This window comes from Plectrocnemia conspersa, unplaced genomic scaffold (assembly GCF_051122295.1).
Source record: "Plectrocnemia conspersa isolate PC_06_02 unplaced genomic scaffold, ASM5112229v1 ptg000013l, whole genome shotgun sequence".
Lineage (NCBI taxonomy): Eukaryota > Metazoa > Arthropoda > Insecta > Trichoptera > Polycentropodidae > Plectrocnemia > Plectrocnemia conspersa.
This window is the reverse complement of record NW_028277177.1, coordinates 28,728,297-28,751,012: the sequence shown is the minus strand read 5'-3', so window position 1 is coordinate 28,751,012 and position 22,716 is coordinate 28,728,297. Positions and strand designations below refer to the sequence as shown.

General features: G+C 28.2%; 1 protein-coding gene across 2 annotated transcripts in view; it reads right to left on the bottom strand.

The window, feature by feature from the left end:
* LOC148227766 (nephrin-like) overlaps positions 1-22,716 on the bottom strand; it is a 305,887-nt gene that overhangs the window by 24,335 nt on the left and 258,836 nt on the right. For both annotated transcript variants that reach the window (XM_088203013.1, XM_088203014.1), the window contains 2 exons: positions 17,925-18,185; positions 2,237-2,436 (listed from right to left, as the gene is read on the bottom strand). In XM_088203013.1, coding sequence (XP_088059139.1) covers positions 2,237-2,436; positions 17,925-18,185 — 461 coding nt within the window. The remainder of the gene's footprint in view (positions 1-2,236; positions 2,437-17,924; positions 18,186-22,716) is intronic.

Genomic DNA, 22,716 nt, shown 5'->3' with positions numbered 1-22,716 from the left:
TTTTTTTTATAAAAAAAAACTTATTCTAATAGTAGGAATTAATACTATATTTTTGACACAAATGTAAAATATCTGAAGGCACACGAAAAGTGAATCATTAGCTTCAAAAAATTAAAAATTGGCATTTTTAAACATTTTTGTCCAAATAAATTTATAATTATATAAGATCAGAGTTTAAGTCACTACATTGTAAAAATTAAAAAATGATGTAATTATTTTTTTGTGTCATTTTTTACGTCTAATTGGGGCAAGGAACTATACGTATTATCCATGAATAAATTTGATTATATTTTTGCTACATAGAGTAAAATTTAATTATTAGTCCCTCTTATTTTTTATTTGTCTTTTACTAAAAAAAGTATTTCCTACCAATTTTAATTTAATTTTTACTCATTTATAAAAATCCTTATCTTTGATAATATAAAAAAGAACGATAGCAAAGTCGTGGGTTCAAATTCCACATGAAACTATAACGATTTTTATCTGAGAGATCGGAATTAGCGATTCTATATTACAGTTCCGATCGATCATCTAAGATTAAGTTCTTCTAACAACATAGATGAATATCTAATTGATAGTAATTAATTTAAATCGATAGTATGTTACAATGCTATTAAGTGCGATGCAAGAATAATAGTAAGCATAATAAAAAAATATGTTTCAGTCAATAGATGGCGAACAAAACACTACCCTAAAAAATCACTAGTTTTAGTATCGTAGAAGTCGATTAAGTATCCATTCCATAGTAAGATAATTAAGTGAATAGTAAGAATAAAAACTAATTTTTGATTAGTGACTTAATTTTATGCAAGCATGTGCATATTGAGAGTGAGTTAATTTAAAGAAAAAAAAAATATATAAAATAAAAATATAAAATAAAAATATTAAATCATTATTAAATTATGGAAGATAAAATCAGTGGCTGTTAAAATTTTATTGTAGGGAATCACGTATTTTTATTTTATTTTGCTTACACTGTTAACTAAAATTAAACAAATATATTGATCCTCAGTATTTATTATAAGATTTTTTCAATGCAATTTTTATTTATCATATAAAAATAAATAAATTATTTTTGTATGAATATGTGCTGTTTATAAATATTATTATTTGATTAAAAATTACGAACGCAACGTGTTAAATGTAATGTGGTCATTAGAGTGTCGCCGTACTGGTACGGCCGTACTGCTCAAAAAGTTACGAAGCCGCTGTTGCGGTATAAAAATGGAAAATGTGCCACGCCGAAATAAGTAAGCTAATAAAATGGGAATATTAAAATATAAATATTGCAGATTGAACGCTATAAAAAATATTCTTCATTAAAACTTTTCCCTATAGTCCCTTAAAGAATATTACAGGTACTAAATCCTAGGCGCGTGTGCTCAAAATATATATAATAAAATACATTCACGCAAAATTAACAATATATAAGCACATAGCTGGTAGTAGGTGAAGGCGATAACGCTTTGCTGGAGTGAATTTTGCGACTTTTATGCGCAAAGTTAAAAACGTTCGCATAATATAACAGTACACACACATATATACAATAAAAATTTACAAAATTTCCTCTCCGTCCCATGCCTTTATGGCTCTTTATGCTTCATTTTGTACTGGGGGCATTCATAAGTCTTTTGCTGCTATAGCACAACTTCTGACTAGCAAACAATCCGATGCAGTATAAAAAAAATATAACTACATATATACATATACGAACAATGCTCCTGGATAGGACCTAATAATGGGTCAGATTAATCTGCAGTTAGATTGCGGTTCAATCGATTTGACCAGTATGTGTTTTTGTGAATTTTAAAACTGATTTACTCACACTCTACATTAAGAGCAATACCATAAGTTCGAAAGCCAGTCGATTTTGATTGATATATATTTTTAAATGCAGCCCCTAAGAGCGGCATCTGTTCCGCGTTGAAATAGGGTGTTAAACCTCCCCACGAGAAAGTTTCTCTCCCGCCGATCAAACGATTTTCTGGTACAACTCCAGAAGAAAAGAACGGGCGTTGTTTTAATAAGACGGCTCGGAATTATATAGAAAGGGTGGTTTTCGCTTTTAAATCGACGCCTCACCCCAAATGTAATAAAGGAGTAACTTATTGTGAAATTCTCGGACGTTAACGACTTTTGAAAAATAAACCCTCAAAGTCAGACAAACAAACGTATAATACTGATTCGGAAACGTTGGAAATTGGAGAAATAAAAAAATGATGACAATAAAACTTACAGTTGACGTTGAACGTGACTGTTGATTCCAGCAGCATGTCTCTGGGTAAAGCTCTGTTCCAAACTGTGCATCTGTATTGTGCTCCATCGTCTTCCCTTCCTGGGAAAATGGTTAAAGTTGAGCTGCTGGCTTCGGATCTGGATGTAGCGTTGTAGATCATGGCGGTTTCTAAGGGCTGAGGCGATCCTTCTCGATACCATCTGAAATTTAAAAAAATATTGCTTAGAATGATATTTAAATCACATATCTAAATCTTAGCTATTGTTTAGACATTTTAATAGTATTAGTATATATTATAAAATATTCATAGTAACTTTTTAAAAAAAAGTCTTTTTACTTCGAATTACGATGTGTTTTATAACATACAACATTATTTTTAAGCAATATATTTTTGTTTATTTTATATATAACTTCGTTGGTTTTTCAATAAAAGCAGCTGTGAATTAATGCATTATCTTTCTTATTTAATAAATTTATAATTTAGACTGCATTGTCTATATAATAAAAAAATAAATAAAATAAATACATGGCGCAGTTAAAAATAGCTCAGAAATAAGACATATATAATATTATTAGTGCGTATCATATTTTTTGGCATTTTTCTTTGTATAAAACACAGTAATACATATTTATTTTAATATTAAGGCAAATATAATGTATTTTATAGTGATTTATTTATTATGAATATAATATATTAGGTTTTAACGCCCAAAAAGATTATCAGTTACAATTTTAATCTAAATAATTTAATGATTTTAGAGATTTATTTTTATTTTTAAAATACTGAATAAAATAATTCCGAGGGATTAACTAAAAGTATCCTCAACAACTGTTTTGGACCTTTGAAAAAAAAATTGTATTGTATTGCATTGACAAACGGAATGCAAAATAACAAGTGTAAGGTTGCCAAATCTGATAGTTACATCAAAGTTTGATAAATGTAATAACACTCGCAAATATTCGTAATTCCTACCGTCGTGTTGAAAATGGGCGATTAACACATATTTCCTTACACTCTTATATTCGGAATTTACTTCCGGCAAGAACTTCAATTCCACTTAAGGAACAAGTTTAAGTAAAGTCTATGCCAATCATCGACCACGATTAAGAATATAGAAAAATGCAGCCGCTTCCCTCTTCACGTTAAGTCTGGTCCATCTATGATCTAATCGTCAGTGATGAATGGATTCTTCAGAAGCAAGCAAGACTATGAGAACATCGTATATAAGTAATAATTATGCAAATTGTACGCGACTCAAAAAATTTTCTTATTAAAAATAATTTATAAATAAATGGCTTAAATTTACTATATAAAATAAACATATTTTTAAAGTTGTTTGTAATCACGTATTATATTGCATATATATTTATATATGTATATCAATTTAAATATATAAATAAGATTTATCAATATAAAATTTGTCGTTAGATTTTTTGTAATATTAAATTATATTATTTAAATAAATTTGTATCGTGTATAATATTAAACACCCATGGGTTTAAAATAAAGTTACCAAAAATTGCTTAGCTATTCTAAAATTATTAATATTTAATTAAAAAGCCGCAGTATTTACGTAACTAGTTAAAAAGACAAATGTTTTTAACAACGTATTCAAAATTATTTTAATCCTTTTAACGGTCAGTATTTTTTTTTATGTATTTTTCCCAATCTCAATATAAGCTCTTATACTCAAAGTATTTCCTAAAATGTCCGCTTCCTTTTCACACAAAGAGCTTTTAAAAAAAGACAATGCCCAAAGAAGCGTTGCGTTATTTGTTTTATGATCAAAGTCCGAGAAACGGTACCCATTTTATCTCCATCCGAAAATCTTCTAGGTGTTTGGCCTCGTGTCCTCTTCTTCCTGTGCTTTGAAGTACAAAAAAATAAGATATTTTTTAATTTCGTCCTACACGTGGCTTTCGCAGATCCTTCCGGTTCGACGCTTGGCATTGAAATTAAATATTCTTCCGGTGTTGATTAATTGCGGAAAAGGGCCTTCCCTTCGCTCGGCCCGGCGTCATTAATAAGAAAGTTTGTCAAGGCGGAACAATGCCTCTTGCGTAATTATTCATCCGAAATCGCTTATTTATTTTCGCATCAATCATGGCTCGGCTCGATACAGACCTTGTTGCTGTATGTATACATTAATGCTATGGGGATTCGAACGAATTAATTTTCTTGAGTTTGGTTTGTGGTCTGCCTTTAAATTGTCTTGGAGTTGTGTTATTTTGAGATTGAGACGTTTTGCTTTATCGATATAAGTGATTGAGTAAATTACATATTTTTGATGAATACGGTACATGCTATATTTAGATACAAAAATTAAGTACAAGTTTCATTGTCAAAGATCCAAAAAAAATATTATTATTATTAGTTAATTAAAAAGCGTAATAGAATACCAGACAACTATCAGGTGATTATGCAGCTTTTGAGTAATTATTCAAGATGCAACTTTAAAAGTCTTGATATTACCGTATAATATACGAGCAAAGTTAACCGTCTCACAGCTAATTAACTATAAAATATACCCATCGGTACACAAACCATGTTCGAAGATTTTTAACCAAAACTACTATTATTTGCAAGAGATCAGTTACAGAAAGACTATATATTAAAAGCCTTGAACCTATTACTTTACTAAGGGTTTATTTACTGACACTTCCCACAGTATTTAAATATTTAGATGCGCCCTAAGTTTTGAGTGTACAAAGCCATAACTGTATGTAGTTAATTCATTTCTGTTACGAAATCGAGCGTCGAATAGCAAAATTCGCTATTATTTCCACAGCCCTTTGTTCGAGCGTTTCCTTTGACGTGACGTCACTGTACTCCTTTTATGCGGGATGGACTCACTCGTACACGGAAGAGGGAGAAAGAGAGTTCCTTTGAGCGGTACACATTTTTGCCATTAGCCCTTCGGCTGAGGTCCCGGCGGAGGATTCTGGCGCTTGTCGCGTGCTTTATGACCTCCGAAAGGGAACTGTGTGTCATTGTGACCCCAGCTAAGAATTTACGATCATCATCGACCATTGTGGCGCGGCTGGATGCCACAAAAGGCGCAGGACCTTTAAAAAAGAGATAAAGATATTGTCGTAGGGTCTAAATAAATTTCGCGCAGGAGCATTAGGCAAATGTGTGTTTTTTATTACACAATTGTGAACTTACAATTAGCATATTATTACACATACAACTGCGACGATTTGTATACTGCTGATTCTTAACTGAAGCCGAGCAATAAAGTACGCGAAATCCATATAATGTGCGACATCTTGGCGTGTAATATATTCCCGTTTCCTTCGTCTCCGGCAGTCATGAATATGCATTTATTGCGAACGTTCAACTTTATTGCGACTACATTCCTGAAACTATCGCATAAATATTAATTTGGAGCGACAATCAAAGCGGGACGTGCGCTGAGATTTCTATAATCTCGAATTTTACCCTTAGGTATGCTTATTTTTTATGGATCATAAAATTACCATTAATATAGTAAACAAAAATCGATCGATTGTATCAAATTATTTGAGCAATGTATGAACATGGGAAAATGTGTTTTAATAAAACCTTTTATATCAGGGTGAGAAACGCGATGACTGACTTAATATATGTAAATTGCTGTTTTTTTTTTAATTTTTAAAGTTCACAAAAAAAATTATATAATGAGTTACACAAAAAAAAAACAAGGTTTAGAGTGCAAAGCGTAAGATTATGAGAAGTGCGAATTTATAAGCGCACAGCGCGAAGCGAACCCCAACAGAACTAGATCGGCGCTATCAAGAGCATGCACAAACGTCTTAATGTTTGATCTACATTATAATAAGTATAAACAAATAAATTAAAAGCACTTTTAAAAGAAGTTCAATTTTTTGAAGCTGTATTTATAATATACATATGTATGTATATGTAGTAAAAATACTGAAATAATCTAATTTGTCTAATTTTTATACTTTATCCGCGGGTTTCAGAAATTTTCATTCTTTTTTAGTCTATGCGTTACCATCTGGTTTTTGAATATTTTGAATATTCTGTGCTTTAAACTCATAATATTATTAGTGACATATTTTATTAAATGTAAATATATTTATTGAAGGGAAAAGATCACTTGCTCCACATATGTATCTTGTGCCGGTCTACTCCACAGAGGTATCCGTGCCGTTCGTTGATGAACTATTAAATACCATATTTATATCCATAAACTGTGTAAAAAAATACAATAAAAATATAAGTTATATTTTAAGGAATATTTTTGAATTATTAAGAGCAGATTTTTACATCTACGGATACTACAATAAATAGTGAATAAAATTGAATACAAAGCGCACCAAATCGCCAGCTATTAATCAAAAACTGTCGATTTGATTCTAGTTCGCAGTGTTAATTGGCAATTTACAAAAAAAATCTAAGAAAAAAAAATTAAACAAACAATTAAAAGTAGCTCTGATTTTCCGAAATGTAAATTTTAATACTAATATTGTATATGGAATTTATTTACAATTTTTAATTTAAAAATCATGTCATGGATCTTATTTTTGAAACTCGTGTTAATGAATGTGATTAAAAATAAATATTCATCGATAAGGATAAACTAGACAATAAATAACACGCAAGGAATCTCCTGTACATTGAATAAATATTTTTTTGTTACGAAACGGTCACGGGAAACAATATATCACCAGAAAACAATAAGCACCACAAGGTCACAACATTTCCGTTGCCGTTACATTCTCGCTTTCATGTTTATAATAAATAGAAACAATTTTATAAAATTAAAATATAAATAAATAATATTAATTAACAAATTACAATGAAAAATACTTTCGAGCATTTAAAATTAGCCATAGTTTTTTTTTAATATTTGATATTGAAACAATTTATAAAAACAGCATGGGAACAATACTGTTGTATTTTATGAAATCAGACAGATACACATTTAGTATCACTATATAATTTAGTTTTTTACACATAAAATATGAAGATATCTTTGAGTCTATATATATTTGTAAGCTAGCTTAAACATTTTTAAAACCACAGTTAAAAGTTTTCTTTTAACAATATTATATGATATTATTTTAGATAAAATATTTAAAAGCAGTTTTAAATCAATTTAAAAGCAATAAATTAAACTGTAAAAATTTAATGATCAAATAGCAAATTTAAATGAAAATTAACTTTGATAAACCATAATTTATTAATAAATATTTATAAAATGATTAAAGATATTAAAGGAATTAAAAAAAACAGTATAAGAACAAGATTGCTGTATTTTATAAAATCAGAGATACATATTTTATAATTATACACATAACTATCAATTTTTGAGCTACAATAATTAGAAAGTTCTTAAACCATAATTTTATACTAAAAAATATAATTTATTTAAGGGAATATTATTTAAGGGAACATATTCGAAAAATACCTGGAATGTTTATTGTAAATAAAAGCAATTTTAAAATATAATTAAAGCAATTAAATTTAATTCCGAAGTTATTGAACAGCAATTAACAAATTTAAGTGAAAAATAACTTCAAAGGCGCATTCAAAGTAGGATCAAGTATCTAAAATGTTTAATATAATAATAAAAAAACAGACTATAGCGTAAATAAATAAATTTATTTTTTATATATTGTTAAAAAAAATACTGTATATTTGAATGGAAAATTATTAATAATAAAGTAAAATAAAACTATTATATGTATATAAATACAAATAAATTCATACAAAAAATTGGCTATTGAATAGAACTATTTAAATAGCATATTTAAGTTAAAATTTAAAGCATCTAATAAATTTAATGGAATATTATGATAATTAAATACATTAAAACTTTCATGTTAACCAATATATTTTATAAATATTTAATATTATTTTTACATGTATATTACGCAATACTTAAAAGGCAAAATAAACAGCGTGACGTATCAATTATTAAAATTTATCTAGTAATAACAAATTATATTCTAAATAATCGTACGCCAGATAATAAGCAATAACAATAATATTTTATATTCAATAATTAAATTTGCATTATTCGAATATAGCCATAAACAATACAAATAGTCACGCAGAATATTAACAGTATTAACAATAAACATTCGACCCCTAGCAATAAAGCCACTATATCAAATTTCTAATGGCATTCGTTTCATTCCAGCTACATAAAGAAAGTGTATTTTTTTCCACCTAATCCATTGGCATTTGAACCGGCCGTTTCGGCTATTATACAAATTGGCCAGAATTGAAATTTACGATCTTGTATATTATGCAAATGAAGATAAGGCTGTCGATATCTGTGATTGCGGTTGTGGGATTAGAATCCGAGGGTTTGGGGTCTCTAGAGACCTCATGGGTCAATCGACGGTTTCTAAGATTTTCCGAGTGCAAACATAGGAATGGATGATATGTGTGCACAAACTACCCAACCCTTTTGTAATGTGACGTTGTATTAGATATACACAAATGCTACTGTAAACGTTTCAATTTTAGGATTTTTTAGTGTGTTACTTCTAAACACAAACATTTATTAAAAAAAATATATTATGTAATCCAAAATTAAAAAAAAATCAAAAACAAGAACGAATGTAAGGTGAATGAAAAGACAAACAGAAATATTGATTTCTTTCCGGTCCTCTTAATAAATTCGTCAAATATACATTTGTATGAATCAACCAGACGTTTTGCATGATGTCCAATTTTCAGTCGTCGCCGGTGGCGCAAATATTGAAATAAACCCGCAGAAAGAATTCTCAATGGGGGAGGAGTGAAATCGCGACGTAAAATTGATTTTCCGGCCGTGGGTCGTCGCGTTTTATGACTTATTCCGGCACATTTTCCGGGCGTTCCGTTTCCGCTTTTCCCTTTGGCCTTATCTCCGCGTTTGATTATGTATGGGCGAAAAATAAAAATGCAACTCTCACGTACGTATGTATATATTATATATCTGAGGAGAAATTCAATCTCATCATTGGCGTTGCGTCATTATTCGATGACGCGACGGGGGCCTTGGAGGCTGAGAATTCTTGAAGAGTGACGCAATCGGCGAAGGTTTACTTGGAATTAATTGGCAGAGAGAGGCGCCATATCAGAGTACGTGATCTTGTTAGATCGTTTTAGAGAATGTATTGAAGAATCACAGCGAACAATAGGTTCGTTGAGGAAAAAATGACGAGAACGAGAGATTTCTACATAGGCAATTTTCGATCAAAATTTGATTACTTAAAAATGATTAAATTACTAAGAATTGAAATACAGATATCTTTGTTGCATAAAATGGGATACTTTTAAGTGCGCCACTTAGGTATGTTTCACGGTAATAATTGGACTAGGAGTAATAACATTTTGAATACATAAAATACTAATTTGAACACTTTCAAAGTAACAAATCTTTGTGTTGTTTATCAAAAAATACAGCGTTAAATAATATTTTTTTATATAATATAATGATAAGATGTGTAAAATAATGTATTCATTATTAATTCTTTAAAAATATAGTTTAATATTTTAAATTTTGTTTTAAAAATTAATATATTTTCTCCAATAAGACATTTTTATTTTTTTGCTAAAATTTATCATTTTTCAACACATCTATGAAATATTTAAAATTAATTTTTAATTGCATTTTTCTTATCGATATTAATATATATAATAGTACGTATTGAATTATTTATAGATGAGATTTAGACTCTACATTACAATTATAATTAAACTAGCTGTCGGTATATCACGATTGTGAGGTACCGACTAGCGAGTGTGCGAATACCGGACCCTCAACTTTTTGGGTTTTAAATGTTATTTTTGCTTCGTTCTGATTTTTTAAAATATATTTTAAAATTTAATGGTACAAATTTTACATTATTATTTAGGATTTTCAATGATAGTCAAAATGGTTCAATCTATAAAAAACTACTTCAATTCATTTGAAAATAGGTTTACAACTTGACTAAATATTTCCAGAAGAAAACGACACGAAAACGTGAGCGATTATAAGTCATTGATTGTGTTTTAACGTATTTTAGGTGTTTGAGGGCCCGTTTTACCGCTGCATATTACACAATGTTATCATAAATTTAAATTTTAGTAATAAAAAAGTTTTTTGGTTACACCATAAGTTACTTTATAATTAAAATATGTTTTATGTGTAAATATAAAAGTCAGTTTTTAATTACATTTACTAATTAGAAAGAAACAATAAACTGAAAATATCAAGCACCTAATCTGTTACTTTAGACCAAAAGTGCGCTTTAAAAATATTAATAATTTTGAGTCTATTTTTTTTTAAATAAATGTTTTTTTCTGCGTAGTTTTCACTTTATTTAAAATAAATAATAAGCTTAACATATTTAAAATCTATAATAAATTAAGAATATTTAAAATCCATAATATAATAAAAAATATTTTTAAGGTTGAAAATATATTTTGAATAAATCTCAAACATTATTCTAAAACTTTAAAATTTAAAAAATATTTAAATTAGTGTTATACAATTTTGTGTAAATTCCTTTCAAAGGCGCCAGAAAGAGGGGTTTTTGCAATACTATGTGTTTAGTAGTTGGTTGGTAATGAATAGTACTTATTTTGAAGCTTTGCCCCTTTTTGTTGAAAATGTTTTTTCAAACGAAATTTTTAAAATTCTCTAAAAACTATTACTTTAAATTGCCAACCTTCGTTAAAATGTAAGTACATATTTTTTCTGTTAAGAGAAGCTAATACAAATCCACATTATTTATATTATATTTTAAATACATATAAACTAAACATATTTAAAAAAATATTTTTATTAGAATTTGATGATTTTTATACATATATTGATAAGTGTTTTACAATTTAAATCGATAAAATCAATTTCGTAGTTCGTTCTCAAGCGCGCCCATGAACCGGTATTTCCCCGGAATTGCTTACATGTGACAGTTCTTCTGTCATCAGTCAAGCGCGCGCCGGGATACAGCTTAGTGCGATTAAATAAACAGTGAAATATGTTATAATCACAGAATTTTTCTTACAAAGTTACAATTAAGATGATTCAAAGTGATTTAGCATTTGGAATAGACTATATAATCGAAACTATAAATTATGAGTGTGCCAGTAAGTGTTTGGTTATATGAATACTATATCATGGTTATACCATTGACTTTCCAGGATCTAATATTAAAAGACAAACAGCGGTGATTGGGCAATTAAAGGTATACATACCAAAGTTAATTAAACATATTACAATGCTAGTAATAATGAAAAATCTCGTATTGGTGTAGACAAAAAGTTATATTTTACTCACTATATAGTATCATTTACAGTTAATTTTCAGAAGCAATGATAGATCTAATAACATTTACATATGGCAAACAATTAATATATTACTTATTGCGACAATTTTGTAGAAGATGAAAAGATGTCAATCTACGCGTTTAATCCTCTACATTAACTTCCGTCGATTTTGTTCTTCGGTTGTCGTTTAAATTTAATTTATGGATTATATTAGTAGTAATAATGTGTTCAATGTTTACTCTTGATAAAAATCTTATTGTTTTTTAATTATTTTTCAGAAGCAATGATGGAACAATTTGATGACCTATATGGCTACAACGTAGAATTGGTATATATAAACAAAGAGTGAATCTTCTCATATTGAAGTCACTGTCAGCAAGTATTATCTTTTTATAAAAAACATACTATATAAGTTTGATGTAACTGAATATCTTGAATTTGGCTATTCTGAAAGAGGAATGTTGGCACAGAACAAAAATTGTACATATTTTGCCACATCGGAATTAAAAATAAGCCACTCTTAGATATTTTGGTTATCGATTATTCCAGGTATGCAATCACATATTTATAATCATTGTAAAATGTCGTCTGTTATATAACATCCAAGAAACTACACATTTATAAGTTGTCCATTGGCTGATATATATACCGTTCCGATGCGACAGCACCGATTTGATCGACATTAACTTTCAATCCTCATACATACTAAGGATATATTACACGTTCACGTTTAAAACATACCTGGTGTATTTACAATTCTTAAAATCTAACGTATATGTGCAATAACTCAAAAGCAATGATAATGTTTATGTAATATAAAAGGAAAAACTCACTTTTCGGCCTCGGAGCCGGGCGACGGGAATTCAAAATTTGAAGATTTCATTACGAAGATTGTTTTATGATTGTTTATTTAATTTAATCAATGTATTCTTCTTATCTTAAACACATTATGTATATGCTTAATTTTCATACTTATAACACACCTAGTTAATTTGCAATCTGATTATTTATATAATGAAAAACTCACTTTTCGGCCTCGGAGCCCGTCGCCGGAAATTCAAAATTTGAAGATTTCATTATGAAGATTGTTTTATGATTGTTTATCTAGTTTAATCAATGTATTCTTCTAATCCTCAACGCATTTTGTATATATTTAATTTTCATAGTTATAACACACCTAGTTAATTTGCAATCTGATTATTTATATTCAGTCAAATGACGAATTAATGAAAATTTTTGTCACGTAGCAAAATTTTGTAATTAAATAATAATTATTTAAAACTGTTGTCATGGTACTGTCAGCCATCTTGTTTTATATTTGAATGCTTATTTATTATTGGTCGAAACAACAGAACGCATTACCGGTGCCTCGGTAAGCAATGAATCAAATTTAATTTAAATTTTTATTATTATTATAATTAAATACATTTCCTTTGTTTACGTGTATTTATTATACACCTTTCATACAAAGATTTTTATTATCGATTGTGGAATATTATTTTATTAATTTATTTAGCTAATATTGCTATATATAGTTTGCATTGATATAATGTGCAAATTTAAGTGGTATAAAACAATTTTATTAAAATAGAAAAAATGAAATTATTTATAATATTTTATTTTTTGTGTTTAAATTATGCTTTTATAAAAATAATATAAAATCATTTTCATATAATTATGATATATAGTACAAATTGCATTAAATTAAAGATAAGATTTGACTCTAACAGGCAATTATGAATAACTTAGTAGACAAAGTGAAATCATTGGATATCTTAATATTTTTGTTAAAAGCAGTTATTTTTAATTATGATGTATAGTGCATTTTATTATACATTTAATTAATCGTTTTACAACACAATATATTATATAAAATCAATTGATCAATTATTGAATCCAACATATATTATATAATGCATTACTTTAAAGTGTTAAACTTAAGTTAAGTTAAATTTTTTTTAACTGAAAATATTATATTTTGATTTTTTCTGTAAAATTAATCTCTTCAGCACAATAAAAATAACTTTAAATAAATTATATAGTAGTGATATAGACTTTATGTATTATAATAATTAAGGCAGCTATTAAATATATTGATGAAATTTTATTTTTTGAAAGGCTTACTTGTGATTTTCTAGCTTTATTAAATATAAAATTTCGAAGCTATTCATAAGTGTTCTATTAATCTAAGAATGTCGTTTGACAGCTTATAATAAATTTAACTTATGTATTTCAGGGCTTTTATAACCATTATAAGAATAATAAAAAATGCTTGTTAAATAATATTAAAAGACACACGCACGTATTATTTACACAATTATCTTAACTTCTATTTACTTAACTTTCACAAATACGTTGACATCCTTAAAAGGAAATTACTGTGTATTTGACATACTTTTAAAATTTATACTGCTTGATGAGAATGACTAACAAATGGCGTCATTGTTTATAAATATTTTATTATAAAAACTATCATTGATTCACATCGAAAGAATTGTAGTTCAACAGTCCTACAATCTGAATAGAATAAGTTCAAGGCCAAGAGAGAAACTCGTTCGTTCGATACGGATTATAAATTTTCCGCGATTTTTCCGGTAGCGGTTCGTGAAGCATCTAGATCTGAGTCAGTGTCTAGGTCAGAGGTTTCGTTCTCGGAAAACGACATAAAGAGCATAGTCCCAGGAAAGAAAAAATCTAAAGCGTAACATAAAAGGCGCATTCTTTTTTGCATAATTACGCATCAAAGTGATTTACGACCCTTTGGCGGGGAAGAAAAAACTTTCAGAACAATACAGCGCCGGAATACCTAATGGGGAAATATTTAGCATATCGTTGAACTTTCACTCCGTTATAGTAATTTTCTTTTGTGGTGAATTTTATATGAAAAAAAACTTGTCGCTGTAATATGTTCTGCGCCAGAAAACGTACCTGTTGAATTTTGAACAGTTTTTTTCAATGTGTGTGTGTAGAAAACCCAATCGCTAAACTCCGTAGCCGCGTGATTTATGCGGCGTCGCGAAAATTGTTTCCTCGCGATATGATGAATGGGGGTGAAATCAGCCCTAGAAGCAGAAGGGATGGCGCCTGTGCGTCTTTTGGGGAAAAGCTGATTGCTCCCTCGACAAATACCCTTCCAATTTGCAATAAATAAATTTAAATCCTGTCGTTTGAAATTGGGTCAAAAGGGACAGGTACTTGAGGTTTTTTATAAAAATCTTGATATTTGACACTGGATTGAGTAGAAATCAGTGGCGTAACTTCAGTCGAAAGTATTTGACTATGAAAATAGACTGACAGTATATTACTATAGAAATAAAAATTAATATTTTTTTATTATTATATTTAGCATTCATAAAATATTTATCATATACATTTTGACACGAACACTAAAATTTTATTATAATTATCAAACTACCATTAAAGATTAAAATTGAGAAGTCAATCGTAATCGCTCACAGTGACGGCAATAAAACACCCTAATTATACACTAAACTAAATTTAAATACCCTACCTTATCACACGGCAAACAATACAGTCGTAATTTTGATTTAATGTATTAATTACTGCTGTGTATGGGCTCGTTTGAATACGTTCTTTATTACGCATAATTAACAAATTTTGCGTGCATAGTTCACATATATTATAAAAATGAGAGGACTCACTTCTTCCCATATATTATATTTTCTATAAGCAACAGGTATATTTTAAAAATGTTATACAAAATACAATAATGTACTCAAGGGTGAGATTTTGACGTTTGAATATATTAGTGAGGTGACACGCGTAAGGCGTTTTTATTTCGGTGACCTTTGTATGTGTACATTATTTTTGTATTTTGTATTATATGATACACGTTACACACACAGTTATATTTTGAAACGCGCCCTTTGACGGGACTATTTATTTTTGGTCTTTTATGCGATAACATTGGGACCCGAGTTCGAACACACGCACGACCAATATTGGGTTATTATTCGCGTTTCCAGCTATAATAATTTTATTTTTTGTATCGGGCCAAAGTATAGTAAATGGATTTTTTTATCTTTTAAGAGCAATATGATTGCGTTGGATTCGATTAATTGGAGTGATTTTGTGTACTTTTTTTGTACGAGCTTTCATAATCGCAGGGTTTGTGTGTATTTTTTAACGTCTGGAAATAATTAGTTTTCATTTTGTGGTATTAGAAAAAATGCTTTATTATTGGTTGTTAATTTGATCGACAACTTTTATGTGATTGTTAGCTAGCTTAATCTCGTAAGCTTTCAACTTGATAGACGTACAAACACGCACATGTATTATATGTAAATAAAACAATTGTTTTAGTACAATATATTCTTGTATTTTAGGGCTAAGCTAAGATAATAAAAGTAAGATCAAAAACGTGTAGTGCTATTTTAGAAATTTTTTACTCAGGAATTTTTGCAGAAAAATGCAAATTTAGTATTTTACAAAAAAAAATTGAATTCTAAATATTTTCTCTTGTGAAAAACTAAATTCATAAAAATATTTTTGTATTAACTGCAACTCAGAAAATACGCATTGGTTTAAATCCGCATAATGCACAGCTGAATTCAGAGCAGATAGTGAAAAAAGGGAAAGAGATTATCGACTAACACTCCAAAATATTGTTGGACATATTTTATGACCGACTAGGAATAACTATTACCGCTCATTTTATTTGGTCAATTCTGTGCTTATTTAAAAAAATTCTTATTAAGAAATTTTTGTAGAAAAATAATTATTAATCATTTTAAAAAAAAAATCTAAATATTTATTATTTTTATATTATTTACAATAATTGAAATTTAGAAAATGCGCAGTAAATTAAATCCGCATAATTTACAGCTACATTCAGAGCAGGTAGTGAAAAAAAAAGGGATAACGGATTAACACACTTAAAATATTGTTTGAAATTATAAGTTTTATGACCGACTCTATGAAGTACGATAAACGCTCATTTTATTTTACATCTTATCATCAACATAAAATTTAAAAAACAGGGATTTGAAAATAACGGAATATAATAGAGAGTTGTCAATAATATTGTATTTTGCGTTTAAATGTAGTTATAAACGTATGATTTAAAACGCGTAGTGTTTATATTCGAAAAATCTTACTCATGAATTTTTGGGGAGCAATGCTGATTTATTATTTTACAGAATAAATTCTAAATATTTATTATTTTTATATAGTTTACAACATCTGCAATTCAGAAAATGCGCAGTAATTTAAACCCGCTAAATTCACAGCTGTATTCAGAGCAGGTAGTGAAAAAAAAACAAGTGATTAGAGATTTAAATTCAAAAAATATTGTTTAACATAAGTTTTATGACTGACTCTAGGAATTACTATTAACAAACATTGCATTTTGACATCCTTTTACAAACAAAAAATTTAAATACAGGGATTTTAAAATAAAAAAATATATTAGAAAGTTATCAATAATCTTGAGTTTTGCGCCTAAGTATGATCGAAAACGTGTAGTGTTTATTTAAAAAAAAATTACTCAGAAATTTTTGTGTGTAAATTATGATTAGGCATTTTACAATTTTTCTTAAATATTTAATTTTTGTTAAAAACTTCGAATTTATGTTATTTACGACAATTGCAATTCAGAAAACACGCAGTAATTTAAATTTGCTAAGTAGAGCAAATAGTGAAAAAAGAAACGGGAATTACAAAAATATTGTTTGATAATATACATTTTATGACCGACTCTAGGAATTACGATTACCACAAATTTTGTATTGACATCACACGGTCAACTAAAAAGTAAAGGGATTATTGATTAAATATGATTATGTTAATGTCTTTAAAAAGGATTAGTTCAATGACTGAATAATAAAGTGTCAATGTTTTTATGTAAATAAAATATTATGTTGTCATGTTTTGCAAAATACGAGAGAAAATATTTAATTAAATATGCATTAAATATTTTATTTAGAATTTAAATAATATCTCATTTCAGAAATGTTTTATTAAATAATTTACTATTCTTCGCGTTTGTTTATATTTTAATTATTAATTAAAATATAATTTACATGCATAAATATTGAGTCAAGTTCTTGTAAGAAAAATAAAATAAATTACCCATATAAATATATATATATATACTGTAATAGTAAAAAATACATACTATAAACTGCATATATTTTTTTCATATGTCCTAATTTGTTGATAATTCTCAAATAAAAAAAAGAGAAATGAGACACTTGTCGCATTTATCGACAGAATAAACATTTTAGAATGATATTAAAAAACTATCTTATATATAATATTTTAATTAAAATAAAAATGTTTGTTTAAAATGCACTTTGCCACCGTCTTTGACTTCTTTGGAGAAGCACAAATTAACTTACATTTTTTTTAATATTATAAAAAAATAAATCCTTTTTTTATTATTTTAAATAATCAATACAAAAATCTTACTTTATGATGGGTTGAGGAGATCCTCCAACGCTCGAGCAAGTAATATTCAATTCTTTTCCTTCTGTGGCAGCGATCCTAGTGCTGGGTGAAATTCTCGGTGTTTGAGGCGTAGTAAGGACAGTCAAAGCATGCACTTGAGTATGCACGTCTTGGCCTGATCCTCCAGCTTTCACTCTACATTCAAATCTACCATTATCCCGTTCGTATGAAACGTTCGAGATAGTCAGATCGTAGCGACCTTCCGTAGGCGAATAATCGACCCTGAAACAAAAATAAAATAAAACGTTAGTTTACTCACATTGGTGACCCCGACTATATTTTTTGCGTTGCAGCATCCGATGCAGCATATGCAGCATTCGAGATATATTGCGATTGAATTTCGCGCACGTGCGACCGCAAAACAAGAGCATCGTAAAACGAGGAAGGCTCGTTTAAAATTTTCATCACCTTTTACCGATATCGGTCTGTGGTGTTTACGATACGAGTAAAGTTTTCACGATTACGACTATCGTAAAAGGCGCGCGATCGACTCTCTGGTCTAATGCGAACTCGGTTGGTAAGTGGGTACGCTGTTAATTTTCATGGCTTCATAATGGGTGATATTTATTTTTAATAATGCATATGGTTTAATATGGGTTTAAATGGCGTTCGTTACCATATTTTGCAACGCTAAGAAAAATTGTACAGTAAAATTAATTTTACAAATTAAACATTTAAGACTTACAAATATTTCAGGATTTTTTATATCTCAATTTAAATTGATCATTTTATTGTAATGGCATAACATATGGTCGATCCATATTTAAAAAAAATAACATACTTGATTTCAATATAAAACATAAAAGATGATTAAAATTATCAGTGTCGGTTTCTCGTTGTAACGAGGTACCGTAGTAAGTACATATACGCTTACCGATTTATCTAATGTGCGCGAAATTCTACTCTCACATAAGTGGTCTGCAAAATATAAATCTAGATTGCATATATCGACTTTGCAATAAAGCACTAAGATATTTAAATCGTAATAAATTTTCCTATTCTTAAACAAAATAAATTGCTTTCCGGTTCACATTTTTTATTTATACAAAAAAATGGTGGAGCTAATTTTTTGGCTTTGATTTTAAGCGAAATAAAAAAAGTATCCGTTTTTAGCAATCCGGTCACGTCACGTGACCCGCCCTTTTCGCCCTTCTTTCTAAAGAAAAAAACTTTTCACGCGGCATTCACACGCTTAAATTATTCTTCTTTTTTATCTTTCGAAGAGGCGTAAACAAAATATGTCCCTTTTGAGATTTTTTTTATTATTATTTTCTCATTCACAGCAAACGAGTACTACTACTGGCTTGATTCATAAACGGCCCTCCCATTATTCATCGCCATTCAGAGCGCTTTTTGCATCTAAGGGCCGATGGGGGTCAAGGTGACCCTGCGAATGAAAAATTACCCCCTTTCCTGGAATTATTTAAATAGGCGATAGTTATTCTTGAGCGCCGAGCAAAAAAAAACATACACACAGTACAGTAATTTAGATCCGCGATCGAGATTAGAGAATGGCGATTTTTCTACCGTGCCTAATGGGACAAGTGATTTTTTTTTACTCAAAGGCCGTGAAGGTGTTAGAATCGTGCTATTTCGTCGCGTCGTTAGCTTATCGTCGACGGGGAAAATTATACGCTATCGTTGTAAAGAAATTGAAATTAAACTAAAGTTTAATGTGCTTTTCGAAGAACTTTGCTTATCGACTAGATGCAATAATTATAATTTATTACTTTGTGGCCAGTTAGAGTAGAGCTTTTTGAACAGTTAACAAATGTACGAGTACAAATTAATTAGGCATATTATATTGATAGCGTCAAGCTCATTATTATTTACAATATGTTATAAGGAGCTTGAAAAAATATATATTTCTACAATTTTATAATGGTAATGTATTTAAAAATAAATTACTCTAGAAAAGATTAATAATAACAATAAAATATAAATTATTAGAAGTCACTAATATAGCAATAATAGTTGTTGATGATATTTTATGAATATTTGAGTTGGAAATTAGGATGATGATATAAGGATTCAATAAAGATGGATCAACCAATCGTTAAAGTTTGCTTGAACCTTGATTGTTTTTTATTTTTATAAAAAAAAATTTAACGCAGAACAGTAAAACCTCGGTTTAATTTAATTCGTTGCGGAAACATGCTCAAAAAAATTTCACAATAAGAAAATTAAATATATTAATTTTCTAAACTAGAATCACTAATAGCTCAATGAAATCATTTTCTTTACATATAAATTTTATTAAGAACTTATCCAATAACACTTGCTTTTGCCTTCTTTTGAGGATTTGGCGAAAATGTGACATTGCTTTTGCACTGTTTCCCACATTTTACAGATATGACTAATCTCATTTAAAAAGAGGGGTATCTGCTCTTTCTCTTCCTTCTTAGATAAGATCTTCTCTGTTGACTTATAAATTAAACAAAAAAAAAATAGGCTAATCCGCATGTATAAAATCGAGAGAAGAGAATTAGGTGAAGTTTTTGCCGTAATTCTTATTCAGGATTATGGGACCATTTTAAAATTATAAAAATATTAAGTTTTCTCAAACAGTTTACCTTTTTCCATTGTATTCTAAACTGGTACTTATTAAAGAAACAAAAAAATTTGCAAACAATAAGCAATTACCTCTAAAATTCTATAAATAGACTGTTTTATGAAAATTTAGTTTGTGTCAATGATAATAAAAAATTTGCGAAACAAAACAGTATAGGTTGTTTTTTGTTTATTGTAAAAACGAGCCATGTCCACTCCTTTGACTCAAAACGGGCGATGTCCACGTCAGTTTTTATTTTTAATTATTTTGATTGTACAATTGTTGTTATTTTTTTTAATCTTTTTATATATCATATTTTTAAATGTAAGCAATATCAAATAAATTATTTTTTTTAAATTTAAAAAAAATAATTTTTTTGCTCTCCTGTAAAAGTTTTAAGGACATCTAAATCCACTTTTTATAAGGAAATTTTTAATTGTCAAATTGAGTTTCATAGATATTTTGAAGTAGCATATAATTTCACTAGCGCTGTATTTTCGCTAGTAGAAATATATATCTACTAGTGAAAATGTATATGGACTGCTGAAGTTCAAAAACTTTCATTAGGTTAGGCTTAAGTTGAAAAGCAAATAGACGTTTCGCAACATTTTAGAGCAGCTTAAAATTTCATTAGCGCCTGTCAGTTATTATATTTGGCTAGTAGAAATATATATCAACGGGTGAAAATGTATTTGGACTAGTGATAATATTATATTACTTCACTGAAACATACACTAACATTTATACAGTGTTTGTGAATAAATAATGACAAGTACGTAAATATATATATTACTACGTATATATGTATAATTGAAAGCATTTAATTTTACTTACACCTGCCAGATCAATTTTCACTGATAAAAATATATAATTTCACTGTAATGACATATTTAAAAAAATATTTTTGGGATAGGTTTTTTAAGATGAGGATAACCCAAGAATTTATAGTTTAGAATCAGGGACATAATTTCAATTTTTCATGAGTTGGGGGGGGGAGGGGCTAAATTTGGCCAGTCATAGGTCGTTACTTTAATATTTCGATTTTATTAAAATTCATAGTATTTCATTTAATTGCATACATTTTTCTGGCTAAATTCAATGACACATTCAATAGAGCACATAAAAACCAACATACACCAAAGTATAGACGAGATACCTAAAAAGTACGATAAAATATTTGAAAATTACATTGAAAGAATCAGTTAATTTTTAATGGCTTTAAATTTGTGTTTTTTTTTAAATTAATCTGAAACTGAAATTGGATCACCTATATGATAGCATGAAAAATGTTTCTCAAAAATCTATCGTGCAACTGAAGGGCAACTATTGATTAAAATAAAATACTAAGCGCAATTTATCCTCATGACACAATAGACTATAGGACACAAAATAATAATTGATTTGTCAACACCAACTTGATGATTCGGAATTTAACCATTTGAGCGGTATGGCCGTACATGTACGGCGGTCGATCTTTCACTATTTTAAGGTACCCCAGAGAGTTATATATTTACATATATTACTGTAGATATAATAAATAAAAAACATTATGTTTATATATTATTTTTTAAATTTGATTTAATATAAATGATTTTTATTGAAAATAATAAACATGACAAAAAATATTCAGTTTTATTTATAAAAATATTAAGAGCTTCTGAATCGATATAAAAGCCGAATAATATATAAAAAATATTTTAAATAAATTATTGAAATTTAATAATATTTTTTTAAAAAAAGTAGTAAATACAATCGTAACAATTATTTACTATAAATGCAATATAAAATAATAATTAATAAAAAACATGGATAAATACATAATAATAACCCGCTCCAAGGTGTGTACAGACTAATTAACAAATGTGTATAAATTAACTCACTATTCAAAAGGTTAATGCTCTCAAAATATATTGTTTAAATATTGAGTTAAATTAAAAACAGTAATTTAAATTATTTAAAGAAAAATTGTATGTAAACGTAAAATATTTTTTTTAAGATTAGGAACCATGGATAACATTTTACACATATAGGTTTTAAGCGGTTGGTACAGATTGGGCAAAATATTATTTTCAAATTCCATCGATGGATTAACAGATTTTACGATTAATTGAATTTTAGTAATTTAACATTTCCAGGTAAAATGTTTAAGAATGAATATATATTTTTACTGCAATATATTGATAGAAGTATCGATGAATATCT